The following is a 21550-nucleotide window of genomic DNA, read 5'->3' as shown; positions in this document are numbered from 1 at the left end:
AGCTGGTGTCACGGAATACAGTGTATACAAACTCGCAAATGATGGGTGGGGTAGATTTGTGGGAAACTGTCTGAAACTGTTTAGGATGCAAGTAGCGGATGAATGCCAGAATGTGGTGGATGCTGGCAACCCGCGAGTGCTGTGTGGGGCGGCAGGCATTGTGATAGTAAAAGTGCACAAGGAACGTTGCCAATATAAGCAAGTGGCCGCCATTGCTATGCGCTCTATTGTGCCTGCTTCAGCAAGACATGAATTAAGTGAATAGTTCTCCCTAACTGCTGATGAAAGCTAGAGTGTAAGGCCACATGTAAGAGGGTCTGTCCTTATGAGAGGTTACAACAGGAGAGAGGGAGGTACTATGGAGGGACAACTAAGCCTATTAAATCAAAAGCCATCATTTACAAAGGACAGGAAGATTAGCCAATTTTAAAGATGGGCGGAACATGGGCGGAGCGTAATGCCCATAACCTGAATACAGCATGTCTCGAAGAGACCGGGCAAGCGATGCCTAGACGAGACCTAAAAGACAAAAAAAGGGGAAATAAGGAGGAAGAGAAAGCTGGAAAAACTGTGACAATGGGAGAGAGCAGGGGGACGAAAGAACCTGCAAGAGTGAGATACAGTGTCTGGGGTGACTGGTGGGGTCTTAAAGAGGTATGAAGTGGAATCAGCAACCTGGCCTTCAGTAGCGCCAGCAGCAGGTTTCTAAGCAAAACTGTGGGCCAGGCACTAATTCTTTTATAAATTAGAGGAAAAGTGGAGGACTGTGCCCTCACGTTTTGTCAGAAGGTATCCGAAAATGAAATACAGACGTTCTTTGAAAGTTTTATGTGCGTAGTTTTTATTTCATGTTACATCTGTGGATAAAGAACAGCCGACACTAGTGTTTCGCCCTGTTGGCCTATAGGCCGTGGGCTTTTTCAAGGCACGGGTCTGGTGTTGGCGTAGGTCAAGATCATGATTCTGTTAGAAAGCCGGTATCTCGTCTCTGCGGTCCTGGAAAAAACCAATTCTTTTATAAATTAAGCCAGAAGAGCTTTCTGCACTTTTCAGTTCTGGGATGTTAGTGCATGGTTCAAGTCAAGCCTTGAATGAGAACAACAAGGACCCCCTGATTGACCAATTGCAGATAATTCCTAGGTCAGGGACACAACATGTGAAAATAACAACCTAGGCCATTAACATTAAGCTTGTAAATTATAATAAAAGAGAGGCAGTAAGATAAATAACATAAAAAATTATTGCTTTTTTTATTAGTTCCGTGGAATTAACAAACAGAGTTAAAAATATACATTATTAAAACAGCATACAATTCACAAAAGCAAAATGCAATAATGTCAATAAAATTCATAAATTTATACAATTATAAAGAAAAAAGATTTAATAGGAAGACATCCAAGTGGCACAGTATTATTATCTCCACGCGCGTTTCGGCGACCAGCGCCTTCTTCAAGAGTAGCCACGTTAAATTGAGTTGCAGGATAGGATACTCTAATAAGCTTTCTATCCTCCTCTTTCGGAAGACTAGGATTTTCTTGTTATTAGGCTTGATATCCACAATACTGCTACTAGCTGATGATTCTTTGCAATTTATGCAGTGCCTAATCAGATCTTCACTGGTCTCGCTTTTCTTGTTATTAAAATCTATGTATGGAATACAGGATGATATTGCGATATTGTGAGTGCCGATCTGGGCAGCCGAATAGAGCAAAAAATGGAGCTCCAAATAAAACGATTTCGAGTATCTTCAAATAATAAAGAATCTGCATAAAGCGATTTTAGAATTTGCCACCTGGTCTTGAATCAAAAGTGTTGTAGATTTTTATTTAAGATTTTGAAATGATGTGTATCACGCGATGTCCTCCTGATATGAGGATATTCGGATACTATCTGGATAGAATGATATTTCCGATTTGCCGGGTAAATATACTACGTAGTGACCTCCTGGTATCAGGGTATTCGGAGGCTTTTAAGATAATAAAAACAACACGCAGACCAGGGGCCGGAACCGGTGCAATCTCGGAGATTCTCTTTTCATCCTTTTCTCAAGTCAAGCCTTGCCCATGCTTAAGTACTTAAACACAGGTGCAAAACCACTATCTAAAAAAGTCTGCCACAGGTTCTCTTTCTTCTCCTTCTCTTGGGCTCTCACCTTAATATCTCTTTGTTTACTCCTACAATTCACAGTTTTCCCTTGAACATTCTTGAGTTTCTGTTACTGCTATCACTCATCTTCCTTTTTATTTATACGCATCTGAAAGAAACAGGTTAGTGTTAGATTCCTTACCTTAGAATATCCCCAGGCGTCAGACTGGATCCGGAAAGTTTTGCGTAGCAGTACCCTTGCACGTCGGTAGGCGTCGTCTGCGGCTCCGCGTCCATCGTCGGCATCGTGGGCGCCGTGATGACATCGTGGGAGGACTTAGACACCGCCTCCGCGTGCTGACGTCAGTTCTTCTTTTTTCCGCGCCAGCAGCGCAGATCCGGAAAAAGTGGTACCTTAGTCATTTTTTGACTAAACTTTTTTGATCCCATTTGATCATTTTTTTTTGAGTCTTCGACTCCGAACGGTGCCGATAGGGATGCCTGGTTTTAAACCCTGTGAGGACTGTGACCGGCTGATGTCGGTTACCGACCCCCACCGTCGGTGTCTCCACTGTCTCTGCGTCGACCACGACGACAAGGCCTGTTCCGACTGCCGGGCCCTGACTTCGAAAGCTACGCGGGAGCGGTCCCGCAAGCGACTTGAACTCCGGCAGTCGGCCCCGCGCCGCGAGAGGTCCCGGTCCGGACGGAGGTCGAGGGACCGATCTGGGGATCGGAGCCATCATAGCTCCGGGAGTCGACATCACTCCTCTGGGTCGAAGTCGTCAGGTAAGCACATGAAGTGGAAGAGACGTCATCGCTCTTCCGACTCCCCCAGACGCGGCCGGGGGTTCGGGTGACACCGCCCACGCGGCTCCGTCTGAGTTGCGGGCGTCGCGTCCGGCTTCATACCCTCCAGTCCCTGGGCCACACGCGACGTCGGAGGAGGTCGAGCGGTTCCTCGTGGCCATGAGGTCTCTCACTCCTCCGACGGGCTCCGCGGCGCCTTCGGGCCCAGCGGACCCGTCTGGGGGCCATAGCGGGTCGGGGGCTTCGGACCGACACCGTCGGGTGCTTCGGCCCCGGTGCCCCGCTGGCGCATTCGGGCCCGGCGCCGCAGGCCCCCGTTGGATCCGGTTACGGATCCGGGTTGTCGCCGGTTGACCTCACGACCTCACCTGCGCCGGTCCCACAGGTGTCACCTCCGGCGCCGTCTTCGGACGGCGTCGTCCTTGATGCCTCCCTCGGACCGGTTCGGGCGCCGCTTTCGACGCCGTTTGGAGAATTCTACTTCAACGAACCGGCCCCATCATATGACTCCCCTGAATTTCAGTAGATGGGTGACGAGGAGAATTGGGAGGGGTCTGAGGACCCTCTGACACGGAGTGTCAGTCCCAGGAGGACTGGACAGGTGGACTTGGGGATGCCACTGGTCTAGATACCTCACCAGACACTGGTTTTGTCTCACCTGCTACCGTTGCTACGGAGGAGGGGGCAACCTACAGTGTGGTGCTGACGCGGGCGGCCAAGGCCTTGGGCCTTGAACTCCCCGTCGCGGCCGTGAGGACTAACCTCCTCACTGAGGTCCTTAAACCGCAGTCAAGCTCGGCTGAGCCTCTGCTGCCGTTTAATGAGGCCTTGACTGAGGTTCTTTTGGGCACTTGGTCCAGGCCCGCTACAGGTTCGCCTGTAGATAGGAACGTGGCCAGACGCCACCGCCCGGCCCCGGGTGACCCTTGTTTCTTGTCCACCCACCCCACCCCACCCCGAGAGCCTGGTAATTCAGGCTTCAAATTCCCAGACCGCATTTCCGTCAGCTCCGCCTGACAGGGAATCCAAGAGGTACGAGCAATACGGCAAGAAGGTAATCTCATCCCTGAGTCTGGGACTGCGGTCTTCCAACACCGCGTGCCTCTTGGGCCGTTACACCTACTCTCTGTGGGATACGGTCGCGGACGTGCTGCCAGAATGCCCGTTGGAGGTACGGGCTGAACTCGGCGAAGCCCTTGTGGAAGGCCAAGATGCGGCACGTTACTCTATCCGGTGTGGATTGGATACCACTGACTCTGGGCAGAGCGATGGCAACGACGGGGGCGATTCGTCGCCACGCCAGGTTGAGGTCCGCCAACTTTTCGGCCGATGTCCAGAATACACTCATGGACATGCTGTTCGATGGCCGTCGCCTCTTTGGCGATTAGGCAGACCATGCGCTTGAGCGCTTTAAGGACTCCAGGGCTACGGCCAGGTCCTTGGGCCTCTCGGCCCACGCCAGCAAACGGGTGCCTTTCGCTCCTTTCGTGGCCAAGGAAGTGGCGCCCCCACACGTGCCGCCAGCCACACAGCGCAGACTAACATCCAACGCGGTGGCAGCCGTGGAAACCGCGGTGGAGGCGGTCGGGGACAACGGCGAGGTCAATCCACACCTTCCCCCGCGTATCGGGGGATCATTTGCGACTTCTGCAGGAGGAAGTTATGGCCCTCTTGGCCAAGGGGGCCATCGAGCGCGTTCCTAGGTCAGAAGTAGGGTGTGGTTGCTACTCCCACTACTTTCTGGTACCTAAGAAGGGCAAAGGGGGCCTACGCCCTATCTTGGACCTACAGAACGTCAACGGCTTCCTCCGGAAGGAGAAGTTCAAAATGCTGACACTGGCTCAGGTCTTAGCTGCCCTGGACCCAGGAGACTGGATGGTAGCGTTGGACCTGCAGGACGCGTATTTTCACATCCCCGTCTTGCCGGCCCACCGGCGTTACCTGCGGTTCACGGTAGGCCACGAGCACTTTCAGTTTACCGTGCTCCCCTTCGGCCTTACCAGCACCCCACGGGTGTTCACGAAGGTGATGGCGGTGGTCGCAGCTCATCTACGCAGGTTAGGAGTTTCAGTCTTACCCTACCTCGACGACTGGTTGTTGAAGGCGGGCTCGCCCCAGACAGTCGTCAGCCACCTCCAGACGACGGCAGACCTCCTGCATCAGCTGGGGTTTTCCATCAATGTGCCGAAGTCACAACTGTGCCCCCCTTCATCGGAGCGGTTCTCGACTGGGCGCAGTTTCGGGTTTATCCTCCCGAACAGCGGGTTCGGGACATTCAGGCTCTGATTCCACTCTTTCAGCCTTTGTCCTGGGTCTCGGTCAGGTTGACGCTGCGGCTTCGGGGGCTGATGGCCTCCTGCATCCTTCTGGTGCATCACGCCCGGTGGCGGATGCGGGCTCTGCAGTGGGACCTGAAGTTTCAGTGGGCCCAGCATCAGGGCAACCTCTCCGACCATGTCATGATCTCGGAGGGCACTGCGAGACAGCTGCAGTGGTGGCTCACGGACCGCGATTGGGTCAGTGGCAGATCCCTCTCCCTTCCCCAACCGGAGCACGTAATTGTGACGGACGCGTCCCTCCAGGGCTGGGGAGGCCACATGGGAGAGGCGGAGATCAGAGGCCTCTGGTCTCCGGCGGAGTCCCGGCTCCATATCAACCTTTTGGAGCTGCGGGCGATTTGTCTAGCACTGAAGGCATTCCTCCCCTCTGTCCGGGGGAGTGTAGTGCAGGTGTTCACGGACAACACCACCACCATGTGGTACTGCAACAAACAGGGCGGGGTGGGGTCGTGGACCCTTTGCCAGGAGGCTCTGCACCTCTGGCAGTGGCTGGAACATCAGGGCATGACCCTGGTGGTTCAACACATAGCAGGTTCTCTGAACGCCAGGGCGGACGAACTCAGCCGTCGGTGCATGATGAATCACGAATGGCGTCTGAACTTGGACGTGGCGCAAGGCCTCTTTCAGCAGTGGGGAGAGCCTTGGTTAGATCTATTCGCCACCGAAGAGAACGCGCAATGTCATCAGTTCTGCGCGTTGGAATTTCCAAGGCGGCACTCGCTCGGAGACGCTTTTCGTCACGAGTGGAGTTGCGGTCTGTTGTATGCCTTTCCGCCTATACCACTTCTGCCCAGAGTGCTGAAGAAGATCAAACGCGACCTGGCCCAAGTTATCCTTGTGGCTCCGGACTGGGCACGAAGGTACTGGTATCCAGAGCTACTCAGTATGTCAGTCGATCCCCTGGTTCGTCTGCCTCTTCAAGAGGACCTTCTGTCGCAGCAGCAGGGGAGGGTCCTCCACCCGAACCTGTCCAGTCTCCACCTCCATGCTTGGAGATTGAGCGGCGACAGTTGAGGCCGTTTGACTTGCCTCCTGAAGTCTGTGAAATCATTCTGGCAGCCAGGCGTCCCTCCACAAAGTCGGTATACGCCTGCAGGTGGAACACATTTGTGGCATGGTGCACAGCAAAGGCTGTGGATCCTCTTTCTGCCCCTCTTTCTGAGGTTCTTCTCTTCCTTCTTTCTCTTGCCCAGCAGGGCTCTGCTCTGGGCACTATCAAGGGCTACCTTTCTGCCCTTTCAGCCTTTCTAAGGCTGCCTGATCAACCTTCTTTGTTCAAGTCCCCTATTGTAACTCGCTTCCTGAAGGGCATCACACACATGTTCCCTCTTGTTCCGTTTGTGATGCCTCAGTGGGACTTGAACCTTGTTCTTACGTTTCTGATGTGCGCTCCCTTTGAGCCACTTCACAACTGTCCTCTTCGCCTTCTTACCCTGAAGACTGCTTTCCTGGTTGCCATCACCTCTGCCAGGAGAGTGAGTGAGCTCCAGGCTCTTTCATGTACACCCCCTTTCCTTTCTGTCCATCCGGACAAGGTTGTGTTGCGGACTAAGCCATCTTTCCTGCCCAAGGTTGTCACGTCCTTCGATATCGGGCAGTCTATCACCTTGCCCACCTTCTTTCCGCCACCGCATCCCTCTAAAGAGGAAGAGCGGCTCCACCGTCTGGACCCAAAACGTGCGATTTCATTCTATTTAGATCGCACACGCCAGTTCCGGGTGGATGACCAACTCTTTGTTGGTTACGTGGGCGCTAAGAAGGGACGGGCGGTGCACAAGAGGACCATCTCTCGGTGGGTCGTCTTGTGTATAAAGGCATGTTACTCCTTGGCGAGGAAGGAACCTCCTGTTGGGCTGAGGGCCCATTCCACTCGGGCCACGGCGGCTAGCACTGCCCTGGGCCGGGGAGTCCCCTTACAGGACATCTGTCAGGCAGCTACGTGGGCATCGCTGCACATGTTTGCAAGACACTACTGCCTGGACAGCCAAGTCCGGAGGGATGGCTTCTTTGGCCGTTCCGTCCTCCAGGACTTTCTGGTGTGATTATTGGTTCGCAGACCCACCACCGGGGTTGGTATTGCTGGGTATCTATTCTAAGGTAAGGAATCTAATACTAACCTGTTTCTTTCAGATGAACAAGTTATTTACCTTCGGTAACGATATATCTGTAAGAAACAGTAGTTAGTATTAGATTCCTTACTGCCCCACCCATCCTCGCCGTTCTGCGAACTGATATCTAGGGTTAAGGTCATCCCCTTTCAGGGCCCTAGTTTCAATGGCACCAGCGTTGGTTTTTAGCATGGCTCTGCGTTTCTGGTGCGGAAAAGTTGTGTCTAAGAACTGACGTCAGCACGCGGAGGCGGCGTCTAAGTACTCCGACGACGTCATCACTGCGCCGACGACGGACACGGAGCCGCAGACGACGCCTACCGACGCGCAAGGGTACTGCTACGCAAAAATTTCCGGATCCAGTCTGACGCCTGGGGATATTCTAAGGTAAGGAATCTAATACTAACTACTGTTTCTTACAGATATATTGTTACCGAAGGTAAGTAACTTGTTCATCAAGGAACAATGGTTCCTGCTGACAATCTATGGGATACTTAAGAAAGGTTATGCACAATGGCAATAGTCATGGGTAAAAGTATGCCGAAAGAGAAAAAGAATTCAACAGAACATAAATTAGAGTCCAAATTCTGTTCATGTATGTATTACAACTGTATTATGATGTACATAAAGAAGGTGCTTGGTGTCCCAAGTGAACTGAAAACCTACATATCAAAGAGTGACAATTTGTGACATACAATAAGGTTTCATAATGTACAAGAAAGACCATTCAGTAAGTATACAATAATTATTAACAACCCTCTGATACATTAGTTGGGGCTGAAAACGGTTCATTTTAAGTGGATGTTGACGGCGTTTCAACCCCACATTCAGTATCCCATACTTTGTCTGCAGGAACCATTGCTCCTTGATATGTTTGATTATTAATGTCACACTCTTAGATTGCCTCGTAGTGCATTAAAGGTGTTTCTTTATAATTTCACTAAATTCACCAAAAGCAACCTTCATTTCTATTAGGAATTCCCCCCTAATGTCTTTAAAAATGGTGTCATTTATTTATTTATTTATTTATTTATTTATAAAGTCTTTTGGAACAACATTTCAAGTTCAAGGTTCCCTTCGAACGTAGATTGCAGTGGGTGGTTTAGTGCATAATCTCTATAAACCTCTCATATTGGAAGCTCCAAATACTGCAGTGGGAATCCTAGTGAGTATGCGCACATCCCCCACGTGTGCTAATCTCGATTGTGACATTCAGAGCACATTTGAAAAGCAGGCAGATCCCCTCTTTGGGGATGACCCAGATGCCGCAGTTTTTCCAGTTCTGATCACTTGAGGTTGCATTAGTGGGCACAGCTTTTTTCTGTGACCTGTCCAGCTCCCGATCATTACCATATTGAGGAAGCTTTCCACAACGCGATGCTTTTCTTGAAAGATGCTCGGTTTGAAGTTTATACACTTTCAGATGGTTAAATAATGACAATTACTTTCAGGCTGTGGTAGGTCATGGTCTTCTGTGTTTCTGGGGAGAAGGGTCTTTTTGTTTTTTCCTGCTGATTTTGACGACAATGGTCTGACCAAATGTTGTGTTAAGATACTATTTGTGCATTGTGTGTACAGACATCAAGGTAAATGCCTTTTTGACTGAACTACTGTCATGGTCATCTAGTAAAAAAGAAATATTCTTTTTTTATAGAGTTGAATCTACACCATACACAGTAATATAAGCAAACACAAAATGTACATTGAAATTATAGATTGGAAAACATCCAGCACGAGCAGAACACTTGTCTAATCTGGAGACCGTTATGTTAAAAAAAAAAAGAGAGAGAGTCTAGAAAAAGGGTCTCCCAATAATGAAAAATCTGTGAAATACTATAGCTTTCTGAAAAGTTAATCAGTAGCAAAGTAATTGTTCTAAAGTGACTTTAAATTAGATGTTATCATACTTGCGCCAGAGTGCATGCACACACTTAAGTATGCAATATTTGTTCAGGAATTTTCCTTTAGTAACATTGCTAGTGAGCTCCCCGCTGTGATTAACCCCATTCCACTTTTAATGCCACAACTTCATTGTCCCTTTATGTGGCTCTAAACTGGGGTAAACGACATCTTGAATTTGTTATTTGCTATTTTTCAACAAGTTAATCAAAAAAGTTTAAAGCAGCATCTCATACCGGGAGTGTGAAACAAACTGCACATTGTTGGCTTTTTAATCTAGTTTCTGTTTTCAGATTTAATGTTTTCTTTTTCAAATATGCGCTCTTTATGAGGAACAGAAAGACTCTCAAATCTTTGTTTCGCTTTTTTTTTTACTGATGCTTTGCCGTGCTGGCACATATACTTTTCAAGTTGGTGAAATTTCAGATTCGCATGTGGAATAGAATCTGAGATTGTAAATGTGGTTTAAGTTATACATAACATTTCTGTTTATTCCCATTAGTGCAACAGAATATTAAAGAAAGGTCGTTATCAATGTTTTGGTTAACAATCTCTCAGTGATGTGATACATTTATAGTTGTTTCAGCTGCTTGAAATACAAAGACACGAAACCGCATGGCAGTGATATCAACGCTATTTTTTACCTTGCACTTCTAGGTATTTCAAGTCACCGAGTCTGTGTCTGGACGGGACAATTTCACTGAAGCCGAATCCCTGGTGCAAATTTGTAGCGGTCAAGCCAAGGTACTTTTTTACATTAAAAAAGGCAAAATAAAGAGGTGCCTCTTTTGAATGAATTAGACATGAATATGGCACAGGGAAGCATGCTCCATAGTGGTTAGATGCTGGTTTTCATTGAATTTAATGAAGTAATGGTCTCTTACTGGTGAATTTCTATCACAAAGAAAGTAGGAATCAACATTGCTAATAATTTAAATTTAGGTAACAACAGATTTTCTTCTGAAAGATCACATTCTGGCAATTTGACAGTAATGCCATAAACGACTTTAATTTGCAGATTACAGATAACCAACGTTTCCGTATTCATGTCGACCCCTTTGTCGAGGTAAGGAAGACTAATTGCATATGTAATATTTTATAATAAACTGTGTCATTTGTCTCTCAGGGCTTTCCATTTTTTAAATGTCACATCCCAGACTGACATTGGAACGTTTACTTGGTCAATTCAGATTGTTAAGCACATTGTTGGCAATCTATAATGTGATTGGACAACCGTTTAGGTTGTAGGGATGGGAAGGTGAGAATTAATTTGCCATCATTTGTCATTAACTGTGATTGCTTGTAGTTCCACATACATGGTTAATGATGCTCTTTGTTTTGTTTTACTGCAGTTAGGCCTGCTGCTTTAAGGAAACTCCTGCCAGCATTTTTAAAGTTTAAATTTATAGTAATATACCAGCTCTATCCATTTCATTTTTGTATTTCCCTCTAACTACCACTGAGAGCCATTGGATTTATTTTTAAAGGCTGAATGGGGGGAAACATTAATTTACAGGCCCTTCATGATGGGCACCTCACATCCTGTGGAGCTTTCTGCAATGATCCAGCACAGTAGAGATTACAGTCATTACAGCGTCACGCGACAGTGATGGTCTATTGCACACTCAAGAACTGAACAGTTTCAAGCTGCATTTAAAACACAAGCAGTGGCATACTATATGGGTCGAAGCATTCCAAGATGACCGTTCATACATGCATGCCGGCAGCTGCGATCTGGAAATGTTTTTTGTGAAAGTATAACAAAAATAATGTTAAAAAGGCTAACCGTGTGTGCACATGCATGCTCTCGTGCAGTGGCCATCTAAGAATTTCTTTCAGTATACCATTGTAATAGATTAGTGCTCCAGGATGGCTGATGGGGAAGTTGCTCCAGGGTGGCTGATGGGGAAGTTGTGGAAATGAGTACACATGAGCTTTTCAGCCGCAGTGTGCAGCTACCAAACAAAAAAAAAGTATAATAAAAATATAAAGCAGGATGGTTGGAGATATGGCAAAGGAGGAAGACATAATATGTTTAGGGTTGCTGCAGGTTGGAAAGTTGTGAATAAAGACACTGATAAGGGTGGAGATAGGGGAAATGGCAAAGGAAAGCAATGCACTCTAGTGATGTGCTAAACGAAAAATATAGAAATAATGCTCTCACTTCAGCAGGGGAAGGATATAATTCATCCAGTCAGAAGGAAGTAAAGAACAAATGCTCCAGAAGTAAAAAAATAGTGAGAAAACCCATTGAATAAGCAGCAGGAAAGAGAAAAAAGCCATCCATTCACGAAAAATGGGTTGACCCAAGGTCACTTTGTTGTTGTATTATATATAGACAGTGGGTGTTTGACAGTAGACACCTACCAAACGGGCTGAAAATAGTTAAAAGCCCTATAGGATCCCTGCAGTACGGAACTTTAAGGAAGAATCTTCTACATTATAATTCATGATGAGTTTCATAACATAGTTACTTTAACAGCGGTTTAAAAAAAATCTGATTTATTTTTTCTTCCGCATTTACTTGCACTGCATTTGTGTGGTGAGTTATTCCTGGTTCCCCAAAGCCCACCGTTTTGTAAGCATTGGGTCTGCCAATAGAGATGGCAAGATATCATTCTGTGATTTTTTGTGACTCAGAAATTACAAACTCATGATTAGCTAACATGTCAGCTTCCTTCTTTCATCATTTGAATTTTTTAGGTCTCGTCTAGCGTCGCTCGGCGAGACAAATAGTGAGAGAAGAGATTTCAGAAGGGAACTTGAAGCCCCGCCCATCATTTTCATTGGGTCGTGTCAGCGTTCATTCTAAACGCTGGCTGCCCATTGAAAAGGATGATTTTTGGTAACTGCCCTTTCTACCTTTTGGACGGCCCATCCGAACTTGGTCGTCTGCTTCACGGTTGTCATGAAGCAGTTTCTTATCTTTAGGGGGGCCATCTGTTCCTAATTAGCATGGCCTTAGCACGTCCATGCTAATTAGAAATAGATGGTCTTTAGACACTTCTTTTCATCTCTCCATATTGTCTCTTACCTTATCCTCCCTTACTCACCTTCCCTGCCCGCTCCACTACTTTTCTCTCTCCTTTCTCTCCTCTCCTAATTGTACTGCCTATTTATTCGGATTTATTGTGTAATTGTTGAACTTTTTCTGTTACGTTGTTGATTCTCATGTAAAGCGCTCTGATACCTCCGGGTCTAGCCAGCGCTATATAAAACTCTTTAAATAAAAAATAAAAAAAATGCCCCCCCCTATAGATAAGAAAGTCAGCAGCTACTGCCCTGCACACTAAGGCCTGTGCGAGCGAGCCCACCCGGCTCTCCACCGCAGAGCGTAAAAATACTAAAGAACCATCTTTCTTTTAAGGGGCATGTTTAGGGTAAATTGTAAATTTCTTTCAACAATGAAGTTTAGAGGTGTCGGCGCTCAAGGTCACTGTAAATTTAAACAAAACGCATTGCACTATACGAAGCATTAACCTGTTGGCTTTGCACGCAAGTTGTTCTGTGACTGATGACATCAGCAGGGATAGGTGAAGTAATTCACAGTGTCGGCCCCTAAAGATAAGAAAGTCAGCAGGCATTACCCTGCACACTGAGGCCCGTGCGAGCAAGCCCTAGTGGCTCTCCACCTCCGAGCGTAAAAATACAAAATACGCGTCTTTCTTTTAAGGGGCATTTTTAGGGGAAATTGTGAAATTCTTATAACGATCAAGTTTAGACCAAACCTACTGGTTTGTAGTTTTCGTAAAAAATCAATATTGATTGGCGGAAACAGATATGTATAAATATTTACAGTTGGAGGGCTGGCATTCCTTTCCTAAATTAAAAAATATATAAAAAGTGGCCACTCCTTTTGACTGAAGCCAAGCCACTTCCTAAAAATTCATAGGTGTCGGCGCTCTAGGTCACTGTAAATTTAAACAAAACACATTGCACTATACGAAGCCTCAACCTCTTGGCATTGCACGCAAGTTGTTATGTGACTGATAACATCAGCAGGGATAGGTGAAGTAATTCATTGAGGTGTGGGAGTAATCAGGGATGGTCTTGATAATTAGTACTTTGAAGGAGTTGCCACCAGCAGTGTTGAGTCGAATGACATCTGGAATGGGTTGCACTACCAGCACGGTCCTCTTCAAAAGCATCCAGACCGTGTTCAAGAGGAACTGTGCCCACATCTGCAAGCAGCACGGCGAAAGCAATGCCCTGGAGTACACGGCGCATGGTCTGGCAAAGGAGGACTTGGCGCTGATCTATTCTGCGCTAGTAAATGTGTCTTCTTTTCAGTACACTAGGTGTGACATGCCGTGTGTGTGTGTATCAGTAGAATTGCAGATAGTCAATTGCAATATCATATTTAAACATTAACATGTTTCTTGCATATCTTATTGAGTGCTTAATGGATGAACTTTTAAATTATGTTAAATCCTAGATTTTTCGTGGTCTCTAAAACTTTTAATTTCAACCCTGCAGCTCTCACCTGCACAGCACCATCCCTACTTACGAGATATGGTCAATAACCGACACGTGCTATGCAATGCAATAGGTTTTGCTTGTGGTATTGTAAATAACAATGGCTTTTAATTTACAATGCCAATAGCTCTAAAATTCGCAGTTGCGAGACCTATTGCATTGTAAATGCTTGTTTGTGTTGACTGTATCATGGATAATGACTGCACTTCAAAGCGGACTCCTTTTTATTTCTTGACCTCTATGTGAACTTTGGTATTGTCAACCACATCTGGTTACAATCCATTTGGCCTCACTCGGAATAGCAGCCCTTCCCTCTATGGAGTGGATCGCCACAGAGGCTCAAGAGACAGTTATTACAGTTCAGATTTCAGCTTCTGACAGAAACCAAGTACCTAGCTACAGAGGACAGTATAAGGGTCTAACAGAAGTCCCACAATCCAAGAAACAAATATCTATCTCTCCCTAGCTGTCACTAACTTGATGCCCCAGGAGACGATGCTGGGAGACGTTGAATAGAAGGAAAAGAAAATATACCACTAAGGGCACCAGTGTCAAATCAACCAGATATCACAGACCAGCGCCAGGTGATCCAAAAACAGTTGACACAACTTCCATTCTTTTAAAGGCCTCCACCAGTTGCATCCGTCAGAACTTTTTTATTCAGTCTGTCTTCTAAGCTGTTACACAACCTTTGTGACACGTCACACAAGGTGTTGCTGGCCTCACCAGAGTACATGTATAGTGCCTTTGCTCAACCAATACATGATTGTCAGGATGCTGCAAAAAGGTTCCACACTCTGGACTGGACACTAAGGATTCTGTTGCTCATGGTGGTGGCATATGTGTCATTATTAAACAACATGCGTGGATGCATTGCATTGGATTCTCAGGACATGCCCAGGTTTCAATAAGGAACATGTCATCTGATGGATTTTGGGTCTTTTGTGATAATACTGATGCAGCCCTGGAGAAATTTAAAGACAACGGAGCTATGAACCTCCAGAGTTTGCTTTCCACTGTTTGCCAGTTCTATCAGCAATACAGGAAGTTCAGAGGATGTCCAAGGAGTCTTGCATATTGCCGACAACAACCATTTCATTGTATACAGCAAATCATACAGACCTTTCATAGTGGATGTGGTAGAAGAGGTTCTAAAGGATAGGCCTAAAAATAGCAGCAACATTCCTTATCCTTCTCATTACAAGGCACCGCTGCCATACCTCTTTAGTTCGCCCTTCAGTCTCACATTGACACTGGTAGCTGGCAGAGTCCAGCAGTGCCTACCTTATTTATAATTTTGTGAAAGGAAGGTGATTATGTTGCTAATCAAAGGGGCAACAAAACTGGTACCAGAAGTGGAAATAGGACTAGGATGTTGCTACATTCTCTCTTTACCTGTACATTATTATTTCTGTACCTTTAATTGTGTTGCACTTTTTGTTATGGTTTAAGTTCTATTTAGAAATCAGGTGGCTGCTAGGCACCAGGTCAGTTGCACTGTTCCTGCCTGCCGAGTAGCTGCTTTCATCTGTTGCTATGCCGCTATTATTAAAGTAACCAAGAAATCAACTTTGTTTCTGATTGATTTCCAACTAAAATTGGCGCTGAGGGAAAACAACACTCCTGACACTATCAAGATTTGGAGCGGCACAGGCGTGGAGTTTTGATTTAATCATTTGCCTTTATCATTGCAAGAGGGGAACGGATTGCATTTTCGCCTTCAAGAAGGTACAAGACTTCCTTGGCTGAAATCCCCATCTGAACAACTCCAACCAACAGTGAATGGCTGATTTTTTTGCCTTTTAATGGAATTGGAGTAATGTTTATTTTCAAGTTGCTCCTTACCGGCAGCTTGAGCGTGAAGAGGAGCGAGCGCATTCTGTACCGGCAACACTTGGAGCGAGCTTTGGAATCTTCTTTGGTAAGTCGGAAACAACGCGAGTTCTGGGCTACGTGAGAGTTTGATGAGGTGAGTGTATTTGCATCATCACGTTACGACGTGGCGGCCATTTTGTTGTGACTCTGGTTACCATAGTGGCCCTTCACCAATTGGAAGCGATATCTTTTAAGAAGGAATTCATCTGTTTTGAAGGCATATTAATCGTTTTAAATTACAGGATTGTTTTTTCAGTCATATTTGAAGTAAGTGACATTTCGTTTTTTTTTTCTTTTGGTGAACAACATTTTGTGTGTGAGATCATTTTTTTATTTTTCTTGTTCTACTGCCATAACCTTGAAGAGCATCCTTCACATTCCCTGCAATATTCTGGTGGTTACTTTAGGAATCATATAAATTAGTTGAACTTCCTTCAAAGAGTCTTTTAAAAGATATTTCTTTGGTGTTGTCAGCTTTTTGCCCTAAGTTAAAAATGCAATTTGATCCACCAGAGAAATTAAAAAAAAAATAAAGGAGATCCACCAATTCCATGGACACGATGGAAGGAAGAGTTCTTCAATTACATGAAGGCAATTGACGGTGAATGTATGGGTGCAGAGAGGAAGAAAAGCATCCTTTTACACTGCCTAGAGTCAGAAGGACAGATGGTATTTAGGGCTTTACCACCAATTCCACCTGCGGAGGGTGAAGGTGAAGGTTCTAATGTTTATAAAGAAGCGTTACTTAGAATAGAGAAGAGATTCAAACCTGTCTCTAACATTGCTCCGAACAGGTATAAGTTTTATACGCGTGCACAACATGACACGGAATCGTTTGATGATTTTATTACTGCTTTAAGGTCATTATCACTACATTGCAATTTTGGAAGTATGTGTGATGAAATGTTGAGAGATCAAATTATTGTTTCATGTTAAAAATAAGAAAACACAAGAACGTCTTTGGGAACTGGGAGATCCCAAATTGCCTGAGGCCACTGCCATAGATAAATAATTAGAGCATTCTGAGAAATGGATGCTTACAGTTAAGAAACACAATGAGTTTAAATCTGAATCTTCTGATGAGGTCTGTTTGGTTAAACATACAGACGGACAAGTCAGTGATAATTCACATGCTTCCCCGAGTTCTTCTAGATTGAACAATTCGGGGCACTTTAAGAAATTTGACAAATCTATTATGTGTTTTAAATGTGGTAGTAGGGCACATGTAGCTTCGTATGCTGGATGTCCTGTGATAAATAAAGAGTGCAGGAAGTGTGGGAGAATGGGTCATTTTTCAACAGTTTGTAGGGATGTCAGGAAATGTGTTCAAAATCCCAGAAGTAAAATAGCTTATGTAACCGAAGAGACATCCAAGGTATGCAAATGTAATTGTGGTAGTGGGTGTAAGGAGAAAAAAGGTTTTGTTGTTTATCTGAGCGAAGGTATTTCCAGTGTCAATGACTCTTTTGAAGATTATTCCACAAAGAAACCCATATGTGAGGTGTTTGTTTTGGGAGTTAAACTTGATCTCATGGCTGATTCAGATTTGCCCTGGACTATTATTTCTAAAGAATATTTTGAGTGTTTAGGATCTGTATTGAACTTGGTGAATATTTTACCATCTGACATATGTCCAGTGAGTTTTGATGGTTCAAGGATTGATATGTTGGGTTTTTTCCTGGTTGACCTGACTTTTAGAACTAGGTGCTTTGAAGTCAAATTATATGTTGCAGTTAAGGGTGTGAATGTCATAGGTTGGAAGGATCAGTGGAAATTTGGGTTTATACTTAATCCTCGTGCCAAAGATCCTGTGATGTTAGATGAAACGGTTGTTGTTAACTATATTTCTTCAGTTGTAACTGAAGAGAAATATAATCTTATCAAATCTGATTTCAAAGATGTTTTTTCAGACAGATTGGGCATGATTCAGAACTACTCTCATAAAATAAAACTTAAATCTGGTGGTGTTCCTGTCAACAGAGGTTAAGGGTAGTGCCGATAAACGTAAGAGAAGAACTCAAGAAAAATTGGGAATCCAAGTGATTGTTTCCCTAGTGCTCTCCCGTTTGGACTTCTCCAATTCCCTCTACCACGGCCTCCCCAAAACACTTCTCCTCCGCCTACAGGCAGTCCAAAACTAAGCCGCTCGCCTCATTCACAAAACTCCTAAATGGCAATCAGCCAAACCATTGCTGCACAAATTACACTGGCTGCCTATAAAGCAGAGAGTGGCCTTCAAGGTGGGTTGCCTTACGTTCAGAGCACTTCATGGCACCAGCCCCGCCTTCGTAACCTCACTCATCCACCCTTATCGCCCCACTCGCGATTTACGCTCCTCCCATCTCCAAAAGCTTGTCGTGCCCAAAACAAGAACCAATAAATTCGGTGGATGAAGGTTCGCCTTCTTGGCCCCAAAATTCTGGTATCCCCTCCCTATGGCCATTAAATCCAGTAGCTCCCTCCTTCTCTTTAGGAAACAGCTCAAAACTCTCCTCTTCCCCCTACCTTCCTAAACCTTGCAAACCTCCTCAGTCTGCTCCCCCTCTGTCCTACAGCGCCAGGAAACTCATGGTGTCAGTGCGCTCTATAAATGCCATTTAATAATAATAATAATAATGAGTTGGTTTCTGAGGGGATCATTGAACCCATAGATTCTGCGGAGTGGGTTTCTCCCATTGTTTTGGTGAGGAAACCGGATAAAAGTTTGAGTGTGCGTTGATCTCAGGGCCTTAAATTCTGCCATTATTGTGGACTGTAATCCCCTTCTAAATATAAATGAAGTAGTTTCAATGTTGGAGGGAGCTAAAGTTTTTTCTACACTCGATCTTAGATCGGCCTATCACCAAATTCCCCTTACAGATTACTCTAAATGTCTCACAGCCTTTTTTTTTTTTTTAAAGACTTTTATTGCACAAATTACAAGAACACAGCCAATTGCCTACAACCCATAGATGGGCCGGCCGCAAAAGACGTCATTCATATATCCCACCCATTAATACAATCACTGTATCCGAGATGGAAAACAAGATATTGTCAGAAAACAATCCAGAACCTGAGTCTCGTAATAATTCTTATGCATAGTATAAGCAGTCTCAATTTAGATATATCATAACATTTAGTAACCTTCTAACATCCCCCCACCCAACATCCCAGGTCTCAGAACCTAACACCAATGAGCCATGTAGACAAGCATGTATCCAGAGAGGCATATGGAACAGGTCGTAGAACACTTCTTGAGACAATGTTGAAGGAATGGCAGAACCAATAGCTGTCTGTATGTCACCATTATCAATCTATGTAGGGAGAAAGCATACCCATACCCCAACCATACCACAGATTCCAACATCCATACATGAAACGAACTATGGACTCCCATCCTCTGCAAGCCTCGACAACATGTATACTGTGTACGGGTCCCATATATCTCGAGGTCTTGAGGCTTCCGGCAGTTCTTCATAGTAACAGGTCAATTGGTCTCGACAATAAGTCATGTCTTGTAGCCAAAGTTTGACATCAGGTGCACGTTTCCCCCCCCCACGACACAGCCACTCTGCGTTTAGCAATTTGTAGTGCCAGCACTATCAAGCGTCTCACCCCGGTAGGCACTCCGGAGACCACGCCCAACAGGCATAAAAGCGGATCAGTAGGTATATCTATCGATGTCATCTCAGACAACGCCGCAGTCACAGCCATCCAGAACTTATATACCCGATCACATCCCCATGCCAAGTGTATAAAGTCTGCATCCTCTGCGCCACACCGCACACATCTGGATTGGTCTCGCAGGCCATATCTCACCAATTGAACAGGCGTATAGTACCACTGCTGTAGATATTTATAGTGAATGAGACGGAAATTCCCATTAGCTGCAAAACCGCCAGTCATAGAACACTCAGCCCATTCATCATCAGTCAGCGGGTCCGGCAAGCACGCATCCCACCTCGCTTTGGCTGCCACCCCTCCCCCTCCCTCATCCTCCTGTGAGGCCCGATATAAACGTGAGATCAATTTCACTCGGTCCGTTGATGAATATAGCAATTATAAAGCTCCTAACACCGGAGGTTCTTCTGGGAAGGAAGGATACAAGGTACGTATCGCAGCACAAAGTCTAACGTAAATGAATGTGGCCATCGTAGGATTATTCGTTTGATCTAACAAGGTCTGTAAAGGAAGGAATGCAGCAACAGGAAATACATTCCCCATAGTGATCATACCTGCACCCTGTAATAGCTGTAAGGCTCCCAATTCACTCGAGACCGATATCTCAGCATGATATAGTAGTGGCATAGCAGGGGCATACAATGGCAATCTATTGGATCATTTGCCCAATTCTTGCCATGCGCTGTACGTACTGCGTATCGTGTCCACCTCCCCCTTCTCAAACACGGAATGTGTATTCACTATCATTTCCTTTAGTGGTCGTGGAATGACAGCACTAGCCTCGAGCGCCACATGCGGTGTATATGGCGGTGCCGATAACCAGTAAGTGGCAAAATGAGCCTGAGCACAAAGATAGTACAGCTTCATATCCGGTACCGCAAAACCCCCCAGCTCATATGGTTTTGTCAACACATCCCATCTCACCCGCAGCTTCTTCCCGGCCCAAGCCAGCGTGATAAGTAACGATTGTAGTTGCGCAAAGAAATGGGATGTCAGGGTAATTGGCACATTAACAAAATAGTACAAAAACTTAGGGAGTACCACCATTTTGATGAGAGAGACCCTGTCCGCAAATGACAGCAGCAGTCTAACCCAACGCTTCACCTGATCTTCCAATTTCGAAATGGCTACCCCGTAGTTGGCCCGTATTGTTTCATTGCTATCCCTGTGCACCCAGATCCCCAGATATCGCACCGGCTCCAGCGCCCATTCCAATGGGAATTCTAGTGGGAAGGGTATCGTGGCATCCGTGAGGGGAAGCAATATGGACTTATCCCAATTGATGGACAGTCCAGAAAAAAGCCCGAACCTGATGAATTCCCTAAGTACTCTTTCCAAATTTTGAGCTGGTTCTCTTATGTACAGGACCATGTCGTCAGCGTACATGGACACCGCCAGTGACCGAAGTGGGAATCGTAACGCTGTGTCAGCATATCTTTGTCGCAAAATGCAAGCCAGGGGCTCTAGCATAAGAGCAAATAGCAAGGGCGAAAGAGGGCATCCTTGTCTAGTCCCCCTTTGTATATGGAATGGTGCCGACACATGTCCGTTTACCCTCACCCGTGCCATCGGTTTTGTGTACAACAGAGTAATCAAGGATGTGAAAAAATATGGCACACCCATGCGATTCAGCACTGCTATCATGTACCGCCAAGCCACAGAGTCGAATGCTTTTGCCGCATCCAAAAGCACCGCACTGCTGTAAGATCTGGCTTGAGAAGATGCAGAACCGCGAACAAAGCTCTCAAATTATGAGTAGTGGAGCGAAGGGGTACGAAACCGGACTGGTCAGGTAAAACCATAACCGGCAGAATAAGCCGCAATCGCGTCGCTAGCACCTTGGCAATGATCTTAACGTCTGTGTTCATCAGAGACAGAGGGCGACACGACTCGCATAGATTCAAGGGTTTGCCCGGCTTCGGCAGTGCCACCAACAGCGCTTCTCTCATTGTTGCCGGAAGCTGTCCCTGCTCCATCGCTTCCTCCAGAACACTCGCCAAGCGCGGCAGTAACAGATCCCCGTACTCTTTATAAAATTCGGACGGCAAGCCGTCTGTGCCTGCCGCCTTGCCATTTGGCAGAGCGGCAATTGCATCCCAAAGCTCCCCCTCCGTAATGTGATGCATTAAGAAATCTTGCTGTCCCTTGGATAGCCAAACCAACGCTATGTCATCCAAGTAATGCGCCAATTCGTCCTCATCTGCCGTATCCCTGAAACTATACATCCGCTCATAGTACTGCACAAAACAATCCAGGACGCCAGTCGCGCTTGTTATGGTAGCACCCTCATCCACTATC

The 21550-nt window shown here is 45.8% G+C and overlaps 1 protein-coding gene across 4 annotated transcripts in view; it reads left to right on the top strand.

Annotated features, from left to right (window-relative positions):
• Nucleotides 1-21550, top strand: part of TASOR2 (transcription activation suppressor family member 2) — a 1020110-nt gene that overhangs the window by 722731 nt on the left and 275829 nt on the right. For 3 of the 4 annotated variants that reach the window (XM_078677333.1, XM_078677320.1, XM_078677328.1), the window contains 2 exons: nucleotides 9899-9985; nucleotides 10260-10307. In XM_078677333.1, coding sequence (XP_078533459.1) covers nucleotides 9899-9985; nucleotides 10260-10307 — 135 coding nt within the window. The remainder of the gene's footprint in view (nucleotides 1-9898; nucleotides 9986-10259; nucleotides 10308-21550) is intronic. The other variant, XM_078677324.1, reaches the window with a different exon arrangement.

This window comes from Lissotriton helveticus, chromosome 1_1 (assembly GCF_964261635.1).
Source record: "Lissotriton helveticus chromosome 1_1, aLisHel1.1, whole genome shotgun sequence".
Lineage (NCBI taxonomy): Eukaryota > Metazoa > Chordata > Amphibia > Caudata > Salamandridae > Lissotriton > Lissotriton helveticus.
This window is presented reverse-complemented; position numbering and strand designations above follow the sequence as displayed.